General features: G+C 27.5%; 2 protein-coding genes across 7 annotated transcripts in view; one reads left to right on the top strand and one right to left on the bottom strand.

Moving 5' to 3' along the window:
- LOC107173585 (14 kDa phosphohistidine phosphatase-like) overlaps positions 1–12,978 on the top strand; it is a 176,864-nt gene that overhangs the window by 40,306 nt on the left and 123,580 nt on the right. The gene's annotated exons all lie outside the window — the stretch shown is intronic.
- The window catches only part of LOC107173579 (arrestin homolog), a 110,001-nt gene that overhangs the window by 36,016 nt on the left and 61,007 nt on the right, over positions 1–12,978 (bottom strand). For 3 of the 5 annotated variants that reach the window (XM_089225663.1, XM_015524165.2, XM_089225666.1), the window contains one exon: positions 3,425–3,519. In XM_089225663.1, the coding sequence (XP_089081789.1) occupies positions 3,425–3,516 (92 nt within the window). In that variant the 5' untranslated portion in view covers positions 3,517–3,519. Of the gene's footprint in view, positions 1–3,424; positions 3,520–6,583; positions 6,692–12,978 lie in introns of those variants that run through there. The other 2 variants (XM_089225664.1, XM_089225665.1) reach the window with 1 other exon arrangement.

Below are 12,978 nucleotides of genomic sequence, written 5' to 3'. Positions count from 1 at the left end.
TTACCACAACTTCTACCAACTCTGGTGCCAAAATAACAAAATCAGAATCAGAATATCAACAAAAAGTATAACTAACATAATATATATTTCCATTATAATAGTATACATTTGTATGTTCTGAGTCAGCTCGTTTTTTTATTCGCAATAATTGCACTATGTCTAAGCGGAAATATTCTGCTCAGAAGACATTGACTTTTTTACCATATCACACATCATGGGAGGGGGGGTATTACACATTTGTTGTCCACCTATTTTATCTTTACACAAAAGCATTTAGTGTATTACATTTAACAAAGAGAGTTATCAATATTTGTCCATGAATTTGTCAGTAACACAAAATATTTATTGTGTTTTAAAATTACGGCGGGAATGCACACGTTCGTTTCTTACTTGAAAATATTTACCGCATACCACCAAATTTTTTTCCTCTATTTTTTCACATACTAAGGTAATCGCCACCGAGATTGACATTTAGCCATTTATACACAAATCCTTTCCCTCTTACCCGCATGTCATATTTTTCGTTAGTATTGAACCGACACAGTCGTTTGTAGCTTTATTTAAACGAACGTGCAGTTATGTGTCTTTCCACTCACTTCTGTTAATAATTAATTTCCGTTTGAACCCTTTCATGGTGACACATGGTCAAAATCATGAAAAGCTATTTAACAAACGGTCGGGTCAATTACGTACCAAAATTCTGATTATATATTACGGGTATATCATGAGTAATCATATAATTCCATAAGTCAAGAATCAAGACTGGCGGTTGTCAAGATAAAAATTGGTGTGATTGGTTTACCCATGCAATAATATCGAATTTCCAGATATTGTGTTTCGAATTTACGGTTATTATATCAGTATGCTATATTAATACGATTTAATATGGTTTTTATAGAATTGTCAATAGTTTCAATAATATAACCAATAATGTCGAGCGCGTGTCATTTTGTAGATTGCTTCGTATGTGCTCCATGACCTACATATTTTATTGAGTGTGAATATTGTTTGAATATCAATCACTAATACAAATACTTCAGAGGCATTTGTGAATGCGATTTTTAAAATCAAGAATTCGAAAAATAAGAAAAAATTTGAATAATTATTGAATACATATTAAGACTTATTAAATACATTAATTAATAATTAAAAAAAAAAAAAATGGAAATTATTTAAATAATAGCCTTAAACTAATTTATTATAGGTATATATGTATAGAATATATATATACTGTCTTGACACATGTATTGTAACAGAAAACAGTAGTATAATGTGTTTCAAATGGATTATAATTTCTGGAGGTGTAGAATATAATATTATATTGCGTTTCTTATCATTTACGATTCGGATATTTCGAGTTCACGTTTTATTCAAATAGTTATAGGTAGATTTTAAAAATTTTCTGTTTGGACTTCAGTTGGTTGGGTTTACGTATAAGGCATGTGTGCGCGTTATTTATATATGTACATATATTTATGTTTTATGTACTTTTGGCGTATTTTTTGTGTTGAAAAAATCCCTATAATATGTAGGATAAGGGAATATGTTCGAGTATATATAATATACATATATTTATACTTTTTAGGTTGCGTAAGCAATCGATCAGAAATAATGTCACGCGTAGATTGCACTGTCGAGTTCCGGTTTTAATTTTCCGTAAGAAAAACCATATTTTACCTATATTCTATAAATTATTTATATATCAACCTATTGGCAGCACGTCATAATATTATTTTATGTATCGTCTGAATGTAATACGCGTTCGATACCGAATTTCAATATTATGACATAAAGATTTATTATTGTTTCATTGCTGTTAAATAGTTCAGAATTATATTTATTATAATATATACACATTAAACATTCTATATTAAACATGTCATATGGATTCATCTTAATATATGCTTTGCAGTATTAAATTTGTACATATCCCATGTTCGTGGCTGTCCGTTGGCGGGCGCGTTGTATTAGTTATTTTGATAAATTACTTAGGTCAATATCCGAAACAGTGACAAACCCGTAGATTAAAAATTATACGACCACGTAGGCAAATGACCATTTTGTTTATATCACAATATTAATATACAGGTGTAAAAGAAAGACCTGATAAAAAAAAAAAAAATCTATGCTAATTGAATTTACGGCAAAAATTGTTAATATTATATGATAAGTAAATAATTTAAAAATATATTCATGTCAGAAATCATATTTTTTTAAAAGTTATTACGTTCCAAATTAATTTAACCAAAAGAATATTGAATTTCAAAAAAATACTAAAAAATAAACTACTCGACTTGGTTAGATAAATCTTTTTACCATCAAAATTGTTCTTATAATCTGATTCACAAATAGGCTATTTTGAATTTATCCAAAATTTTTTTTACTAACTTTTAATTTTTTAATTCTCAGTACTAAAAAATAAATATAAAAAAGGTATTGTTTATGTAGCGCCAGGGTCACTTATTAAAAAAAAAAAATACTAATTTGAACAAAAGTTATTCCAAAAGTCAGTTCTATCTGTCACACTTTATGTAGTATCTTGTGTATTATATTCGTTTGTTTTTAAGGTGTTTGACGCTCAGCTTTATTTTTTTTTATCTTTCACACATCCTTATGCAAATAGATACCTTGATGTGGGGACCTTCAGAAGTCTAAGAAAAAAAATTCAACGTGATATCTTATTGTTTTCTTAGCCCATTTTCAGTTGTGCACAAAGCTCCTACTATGTATAAATAATATATAAAATTCTGAAACAATGTGTTGGCTTTTCAGTCCATATATATATATATATACCAACACATATAATATATATTATATTGATTATGTTAATGTGTGTGGGGGAGGGGAGGAGGTAGGTTGGTAGGTATAAAACTGGATAGATTTTCATCGATTGCCGAAAATATAATATAATAATATATTGAATTCGATTTGTGAAGTTGACAATATATGTGTCCGATTTTCTAGCATATACGCACACGCGTTCTCTTAATCCCACCCCTTTCTTCAGTCCTTCTCCGTCACATTGTCTGTTAACCCACGCGTCCGTGTGTTAGTTTTTTACTCAAGCAAACGCGCTAACAAGTTAACGGAATATGTCAGGTCAGGCGTTTTAATAATTGTGTTATGTCTGCTAGAGGCGCCATCCGTGGTGTGTGTGCAATTCGGGGAATGGGTGACCTTTTAAAACTGCACTTCGTCAACGATGCATGATGTATATTTATTGCTTTTATTATTATTATTATTATTGTTGTTGTTGTTGTTGTTGTTGTTGTTATTTTTACGATACTAAGGCTGTTTCTCGTAAACCGTGTGTTCAAGTAATTACTGTTATAACTTAGATACAGGTATCTGTTATGTTATATGATAAAACGCGAAACACGTTGCTGATATAATTTTTTATTTGACATGAAGAGGATTAACTTACAAATCTCTTGAACTAGACGGCTCTTGGTCTTCGTGTTCTTCCGACGACATGGCGATCGTTGTGTCCAGGCTTTGTTGTTGGGCAGCTGTCATCACCTGGAATCATGTACCATGCATTGTTTTAATTCTTAGCAGACACATACGCAGTTGAAATTTCGAAACACAATATTGTTAATTATATTATAAGTTATTAATTCGTATTTCATTGATGGATGTTTACAGTACTCATTTGTGTATTACAACAGTTCTATTATTTCATTCCATCTCGGTAAATTGCATTCATATACTAAAGCATGGTAGTTTAAAATTACCGCTTCGTTTCTACTACCATACAAGAGTATAATACATAATAATATACTTCGATTTTTTCGTTTGTTAAGGAGTTTAGTTTTTTTTTGGTTAATCATTAAATTTTTGTGTAGTACTCTTGCGGGCATAAAAATTAAAAATTATTTATTTTTATTCGTTTTATCAAGGTATCTGACCCAGGAATCATCAATTCGGTTTTTCGTATCCTAGTGGTTGAATTTTCATCCCCTTTGGATATAAAAATATAATTATTTATAGAAAGAATAATACTCGATGATGAATCGCTCCACAATTTCGGTTAAATGATGTATATAAGTTATAACAATTTAACAATCCCTCTTCAATACATTTCGTCAACAAATCGTCGTATCAGACAAAACATTGTTGATGTGATAAGGGAGGGTTCTGCCAATAAAGTCGGAAATATCATAAATTAAATTTTTCCGAAATCAATAAATAAAAGTCTCTTGTAGAAACATTTTTGACATCGTAAGAAATAATAAAATTATCATTTAACAAAATTACCACTAAATTATGAGTGACATTGAACAAGGAATATCATTAAGAAGATTACCGTGTAGATTAATTTTCAATATTTACTATTATTATTAAAATAAAAAATAAGTTTCATATTATTGGTTCCTGGTAACGACGTTTAATGTTTCAGAAATTATTTGTTCGTAAAATCACAAGAAATAATTTCTTATATCTCTGGATGAATACAATTTTTATCTACGTCTGATTATGTTTTGTTAATATTTTATGTTAATTAACTCTCGTCTCTAATCAAAGTTATAACTTATAGTAGTTAACTATATGTTTCAAATCATAATTAATAATTTACGTTATGTAGCTAGAAAGTGTTCTCATAATATAAGTTAAAGATAAATGTCTGAAGTAAATGTCAAAAATTAATAAGACGGCGTTCTGTATATGCAATATTACTACATTGGTGTGTAGAATACGAAAATTAAACATAAAAAATATATAATTTAGGTACCTACATTGGGGTTTCCATCAATTAATAATACTGTCTTATCAATAATGTACATTTTTTTTAAATAGTTATATTTTTTGACTGGATATAATATTTTTTGAATATTAGTATTTAGTAGATACCCCCACGCGCGGTGGGGTTACAAAATTTAAAAAAATTTACAAAAAGGTTGTAAATGTACGAGTATGTTTTATCAAATCAATTTTGATTATATTTGCTGAGTTTTTATAAAAAAAAAAATAATAGTTGAAAATCTCATAAGTCAAATATGTTTTTACTTATAGATACGATTAAAAAAAAAAAAATGATTGTATATAATTGAAGATTATAATAACTCGTGTTGTATTTAAATACAATAAGTTAAAAATAGGATTGATTACAATAATTATTCAATGAGATGAGAAAAGGAACTATAATCTAAATAAGTCTGTATAACACTTTATAATACTATTCCGATTTTTTTTTTAAATTTATTTCAATTTTGTAAAAAAATTATTTTGGACAATTGATAAAAACTTTTCTGATGTTATATCAAGTTTAAGGGGATTTAATTCACGACTTCACCTTTATGTGAATTACATACAAAAATGAGATATCAAAGTTTTTGACTACGAGATTTACGAAAAGGCCATTATACTATAAAAGGAACATAGAAAGTATGTCGGTTTTATTATTTCTGCATGTCGACCTAACCGCCGTTGAAAAGGTTGACAGTATGAATGAAAAGTTCAACGATCAAAAATGTAATATACTTTCATTTGGTATTCAGGAATATTTTTCTTTTCACTGTTGTTCGTTGCACGATAAAGTGTATTCCTAAGTATTACAGTTAAATATGTTAACGCTCTGTTTATGAATCATTTAATATACCATTAATGTATGTATGTATGTATACATACATATAATATACGTTTTCATAATTATTACATTATGTACAAACCCCGCGTGGGCGTGAATCATTACATTATAATTTATAAAAACAAATATTTCTACGTAAAATTATTATATTTCTGGGTAATTTTTTAATAACAAAAATATATTATGTATATGGTATATGCATATACATATATATACATCATATAAATGTAATTTTTGTAATATTTATCGTTAATCATGATTTTTTATTATTACGTTTAATTCTAAGATAACAATTGCACGTTATGTGTGATTTGATATATTAAATTTTCCTTATATGTACAAATGTATGACTTCATAATTTTAATATTTAGCGTACAAAATTATAGTCACAAACAAAACAAATATGAAAAGCACAAATATAAATTTATAAATGTATACGAGTTGTATTATGTACAAGATATTTTAGGCAATTTTTAATTTGTATTAAAGGTTTTATAATATTGCTTTATTTAAAATATATATAAATAATATATTTATAACTTTTTTGAAACGATTATTTAAACAGGGTGCGTTATTAATAATAAGTATATTATATTACGTAGAACACTGAGTTTAGAAAAGCTTTAGTTTTCTCCAATGTCATTAGGGTACACTTGTAGAAACTATTATTGTAACACTTTTGTCTTTGTTAGTTTTAGTAATTTATTACGTTGTTGTATTAATATTTTTCGTCGTTAATTTATTCATTATGTTGTTTCAGAGGTTTTTGTATTTTAGTAACATTGCTCAGTTTATTGATACAGTTATTTAAGTTGGTATAGATATAAGAATACTTATTTTTCACTAAAATTAGTCATTTAGGAGTTCAATATTTTGAATAAGATGATTTTATAGAGATTTCGGACATATTGTATATGTATTATTATTTTAAAATATTAGTATATTTTCACAATTGCTAATAAATTGACTTAATGTAGAAAATGTTTTATATCAAACCTTTTACATTTTTCAGAGCTTTGTTATTTGATTGTTGAACTTCTATATATCAATTGAAATATTTATGGATATTAATTTTCTGTTCTTGGACTTGTTCATATAATTTCTCTAAAATAATTAAAATTAAACTTAAATAATAAGTCTTTTTCATAGATTTATATTATGAACATATTACCTATCAATAATTCTAAATTCCTTCCATGAATTATTTATTTAGTATTATTTTGTTTTTAGGATTAGATTTTATGACATAAAAGTATCGAAAGTTGAATTGGTTTTTATATATTATAAGTTGTATTTACTTTTAAAACTGTTTAGTTAGGTGTGGAGAAAAATAATAGATTCTTTCATATAATCTATATTGGATGGTTTAAGCACAATTTATTAATTTATGAATTTTTCAAGTGAGTAAATTTTTATTTAAGAGTTTATGACGATTATTCGGTAATTTTTGACTTATATCATTAGAAAGTGTGTATTATCTTATTAAAATTATTTTTTAGTTTATCATTTATTTACATTATATGTGCGCCAAATACGTACAGTAAAAATATAATCAATTATATTTAGTTCAAGCTTACATTTTGAAAAATGCAATTAAATACATGATTTGAGTTTGTATCGTATACATTACTCTCCAAAATTATTGCAATATGACGACAACGTAATCTTTGATGCAAATTACCATGTGTTGCATCGAACGGAAATAATATTCGACTTTGGTAACTTTAGTCTATACCGACATGTACTGAATAGTTTTCCAAATATGTTAGAAAATTGTAGGTACTCTGGCTTTTGTTACATTGCTGTGTAGTGAATACCAGCGATTGTTTACTTATGAAATACAGTTGTCCGGCGAATGTTTACGTTTCAATTTGCACGTTTTTCTATTTATTTACGCACATTCGGTTCGCTATTTTTACTTTAAGCCTGTATTATTGTACCTACGTTAGTTATATTTATTAAGGTAAATCTATGTGATTATTAGCATGCCAACAGTAAGCCGTAATTATAGATTGTAACATGTTGAATTTTGAATACTGATAATGTTTTCGCTCTTGTGATTGCTGCTAAAGCACTTGATATGCATTTTAGTCGGTTCTACTTGTTGAAATCTTAGACAATTATAGCCACCCTTGAATTGAGTAATTTACATTCATCTTTATCCGCAACGGATAGATTTTAAATAATAAAAAATATTAAGTTTAAATATTTAACGAAAACAATTGATATACATTAAATCGATTTATACCTATATACCTATTCTACCGAAATTAGGTTTCGTAAATTATTGAATTTTAAAAATACTTTCATTTTACTATAAAGTTTACCATGCATACTATATATTTTTTAATATTGTATGAATGTATCAGCTAAATGCACTCATTCGTTAATCTACAATTAATACACATGCACTCAATATACCTACATTTCACCAACGAATAGAGTTTCTTGGTAATTTAATCGTTTTTAGTTCGTTGCTAATTTACTAACCAATTTATTTACGACAATTCTTTTCGATAATTTTTACTGTACGTCAAAAAAAATTTCTGAGATATTTGTTTGGTAGGAGTTAAACTGTTTTATTATCATTATTATTATTGTTATTAATGATTGCACTCTTATAATTAATGGTTAACACGCGTAATTTTTATAATGATAATTTTTATTATATAAATATTTTAATATATGCCATGCCTTATCTACTTAAACTATTTTCTTTGACTCGACCGGCACTTGTCCAATCTTAACCATAGATAATATATACATGGATAGGACATTAGGTATTTTGGTATGTGCTTGAAGTGAATATATTTTACATTTTCACCGCAATAGTTGTGTCTGGTTAAGTCTGTTGAAAAGTCTTTCAAGTCTGTCTCCGGCTATATTGAGATCTAGCAGACTATCTATGGATGCACTTATCTTAATGTGTCATATTTTTAACTAATATAAATTTAATATATATTTAACATTAATTTTTCTATTCTATGGGTTGTGGATATCATTATTACATATATATATATATATACATATTAATCAAATCTATATAGTATGACTTGATAAATTACCGTTTGAAAACAATGTATGACGTATAAATTACTAATGAATATTTTATTGTATAATTGACATATTATAAGAACTTTATTTTAACTTATTACATAAATAAAGTACTTTTATATTTTTAAGTTATAACTGCATTTATTATAATAATTATTATCACTTCTTTTATGTTCAATATTTAAACTTGGTACTTTAATGCATGTATTAAATTGGTAGCATTTAATATGAATATTTTAATTTGTAGGTAATAGGTTACAGGTTAAAAAATCATGTTTAATTTAATTTATCAATTTACCTATAATTTGTAAATTTTATCTTCATTTTTTTTTTTACTTTACACATTTTAAGTGATCAGACCTTTTTATTTTTACGAATTTGAGAATGTTTTATTTTATCTCAAAAATCAAAATATACTTATGTAGGTACATAAGCTGAGTGATTTTTGTTTTGTTTGGAATGTTGCTAATTATTTTCTAAACATTTTTAATTATTTTCGCCACTCGTCAATCTATTTGTGGGTGAGCATTTGCGAATAGAATTGAAAATAATATTGTCTGTTGCCTCTTGTGATAGAATATATTATAATATATCTGTTTGTTTGTTGTGAAAAGTGCGTATGTATGTATGTATGTATGTATGTATGCATGTATGTATGTATCTTTATATGTTTTTGTGCGTGCGTACGTAAATGTATGTGGAAAAACAAGTTAAATTGAAAAGTGGGCGTGGTATGTGCGCGTTGTAAAAAGAGTAGAAGGCTAGTTTTCCTCTGAAAATTGGAACGGAAGGCGATTTCCTTGAGAGCCGCACCCACGAGGGCACGCCTAAATAGTGGGAAAAAATTCAAAACGTGACGAATTATCATCGGCTGTACGGGTTAATTTATATGCTATGTGTTGTTGTAGATTCTTTTTTCCTTTGTTTTGTACATTATTATATAACTAACACTTCTTAGGTATCGTATGATTATCATATCACGCGGAAAAATAAATTGCATTCAATTGTACTCATATTAAATAAGGCGCAGCTTTATTATTGTAGCTGCACGTATGAGACGTGTCATATATTTAAACGCGAACATTTGACTGGCACGAGTGTGCTTAACATTATTGTTATCATTAAGATACGAATTTTCGTAACGTAGACATGCTATTAACTCTGGTTTGCGTAAGGATGACATTAATGGTATTAAGACAGGAAATATGTCGCTGGCACATGTCACTAGGATTGTTTTTGGTAGGGATAAGTAAATGTTCACATAGTATAATGGCTGCTGTTTTTTTTTTATAACTGCAGTCGTATCTAATACGACTTAAGATTATTAAGTTTAATAAATAAACTATATACTTTCGATTCGTCTAATCGTCTTTAAAGTGACGTCATAACATTTCATTTTCTACCGATAATAAAAATCATTATTACCTACTTGCTGCAGTAAAATAAAAAAAAAAAAATTTTATTTTTGTACTTTAAAGCGGCAGAAATAATATTTACCAAGTAAAATTTTATACAAGTACCTATATTATTTAAATTATTTCGTTTTTCAATTATAAACAGTAGCGGAAACATGAAAACTCGATTTATTATTCCTTTAAATAAATACAGAAGCATAAGATTTCGATTAGAGATAAAAACTGTACAATTTTTCTTAACATTTTATAATTCGTACACAAATATTACATCGAAATACTTTCATCGTTTAGCAGTTTAGCTTAATAGACTATGCCAATGTGATTTCAGTGGTTGACGTTTTAATAAATCTAATTTTGTAACTAAATATTTACCTGTATTTAATTTTGATTGGTTAGAGATGGGTTTCATATACCTCAGACCTAAAATCCAAAATCGAGCTCACTAATACGCTTTAAAATCAGAATAAGTCATTTTTAAAAAACCGAGAACACGGTAACTTATAATATATAGATTGGATGATATATATTATCATTGAAAATTTGGTCCTTAGAGTAAATTACTGCTATTGCTTTCTAATATTGAATTAATACAAAAATGTAAAGCCAAATTAGTTTTATAACTTTTCATTTCTTGCAGGTAAAATCTCATTTGCATAAATTCACATGAATGATAAATATCGCCTCAAGTAGTTATAAAAATCTACTTAGGTACCTAACCATCTACAAAAAATGCCCATTTTCCAGTATTTTGATGAAGTCTGACTAAAATAAAAACATTGTCAATATTATTTAATCAAACGTTATATAACTCGTAAAAAAACCATCAAACAATTTGATGAAGAACTTAAACAAAACTGTGAATTTGTACCTTATTGTTAAATGTATATTTTCGTTCTGAGTGTGATCAACTGATGCTTTTAATTACATCTAAACTTTGGGAATTTGAGTCAACATTGATCTGATCAAAAGTGTAATTGAAAACCAATAATTGCACTCAAATTTCGGGTATATTTTAAGAACTTTTAACTGAGCAGAAAGTTTTTATCAGTCAATATTCAACAGCCAATTCTATTTGCAGTACGGTCAACCTTATACTCCAACTAATTTGGTAATATCGATCCCAAACTGACACGGAAACAGTGTATTTCGGCTGATTTACAAAGGTCATGAAAAAATCAATAATTGAAAATAATATTAAGCTTTCTAAGTATTAATAGTAAAATTGTACAAATGTCACGACAATCATGTCGCGCTCGTAAAATGAGTGTAAGTCGGACGTTTACTGTGCCAACAAAATGTTAATGGTACAATGCGTCTTTAAGAAACAATCGACAAGATATCGATACGAGATTGATATCGGTATGTTATTAATGTAGGACGGGTTATACCGGAAGATATTACGACATTGAATTTCGCATAATATAGTATAAAATGCTGTACTAATACAACCCCAGTAAGTCGATATTATTTTTTTACTCGTTTTCCGTACCGACTGCGAGTATCAAATGTTTTGCTATATAGTAAATGATCGTCTTTTCAAACACACATTTACTGTTTTTACGGATGATCTTCACATTGTATTTGTAACAATAGACAGTCGTTCCAATAAATGTAGTTGTTATCTGAAGGTGGTGGCTTTAAGCACGGAATCGGACCGCTACGGACTGCTGTTAAATATGATTAACGATTCGTTTCCTACAGATTACTCGTATTCGCTACAAATTTTCTAATTTTAATTTATAACGTTTTGTAAAGTATAATGTTTTGCTGCGAATTGAACAGTTTTCAGTCAATGTTTTATTTGGAAGTATAAAATATTTTGTGTAACACAAACGATCGTATCGACGAAAATGTGTTACGTACATGGGGTACATTTAATAGTATTATACCTATACGCATTCTATTCGTATATTGTATCGAATTCGTTGTTTAGGTCGATTCTATGTTTCATTTGTAAAATAAAAATATTATATGATTACCGTACGTTACACCGTATATTTATTTATTTTATATACATCGTTGTTTACAGTTTTATTCTTTTTTTTTTTAATTGGCCGTTTCATTTTGTATCGTTATTTTTACAACTCGCGTGTCTTTAACAATATGTAATCAGTAATCACGCATGAAGCTCTTGGAACTTGTATATTTTACAATACTAACATAATTGTCATCGTATTATGGAAATAATTTTATAAAATTGTATATTATAATAACATTTGAATATACTGGTACTTGTTATAAAAGTATTAAGTATTGTAATGTCAACGGGTTGAATGTTAATTGCGTTGAATGTTTGGCATTGAAATACTCAATAAATATTCTTGAACATTACATGTCACAATACATACGTTAATACCTAATAAAAATAAACAAAATTTACGAATGTATGTGGTTGTTTAATACTATTTGTATGGTTCTTCAATTTTGAAGTTATATTATACATTACTTTTAAAAGGAAAAACACTTCACATCACTATCACTGCCGCAACACGTAACAACATCATGCGCGTATTGTTCAAATTCAAAAGACCATATCAGTAATAAAATAATGAAAAAAAAATACCAATAGAAGCATTTAATATATTATACCTGTCGAATTAACCTACCCATATATAATAAAAAAACTCTGGTTGCCAAATCTATTATAATATTATATTTTATGTTCTGTAGTAATAGGTGACTATGTATATAAACAAAATAGTAATCATATTTGTAGAGTAGGCCAAGGAAGCAAATGTGCTGAGGCAGTTAAAATGTAAACTAGATATAAGGCAAAAAGTATAATAAGAGGAGGCAGTCGCGGTATGTGAGGACTGCGATACGTTTGATTGTTTCGTGTTTGTTTATATAAGTGAATAAAAAGTGTTTCCGACCCGAAAATTATATGTTTTGTTTGAGTAGCCACACCATTCTAAGTATACT

Source organism: Diuraphis noxia, unplaced genomic scaffold, assembly GCF_037042655.1.
Source record: "Diuraphis noxia isolate RWA-SAM2 unplaced genomic scaffold, SU_Dnox_SAM2 contig0004, whole genome shotgun sequence".
NCBI lineage: Eukaryota > Metazoa > Arthropoda > Insecta > Hemiptera > Aphididae > Diuraphis > Diuraphis noxia.
Note: the sequence above shows the minus strand (reverse complement) of the source record. Positions and strands in the feature narration are given on the sequence as shown.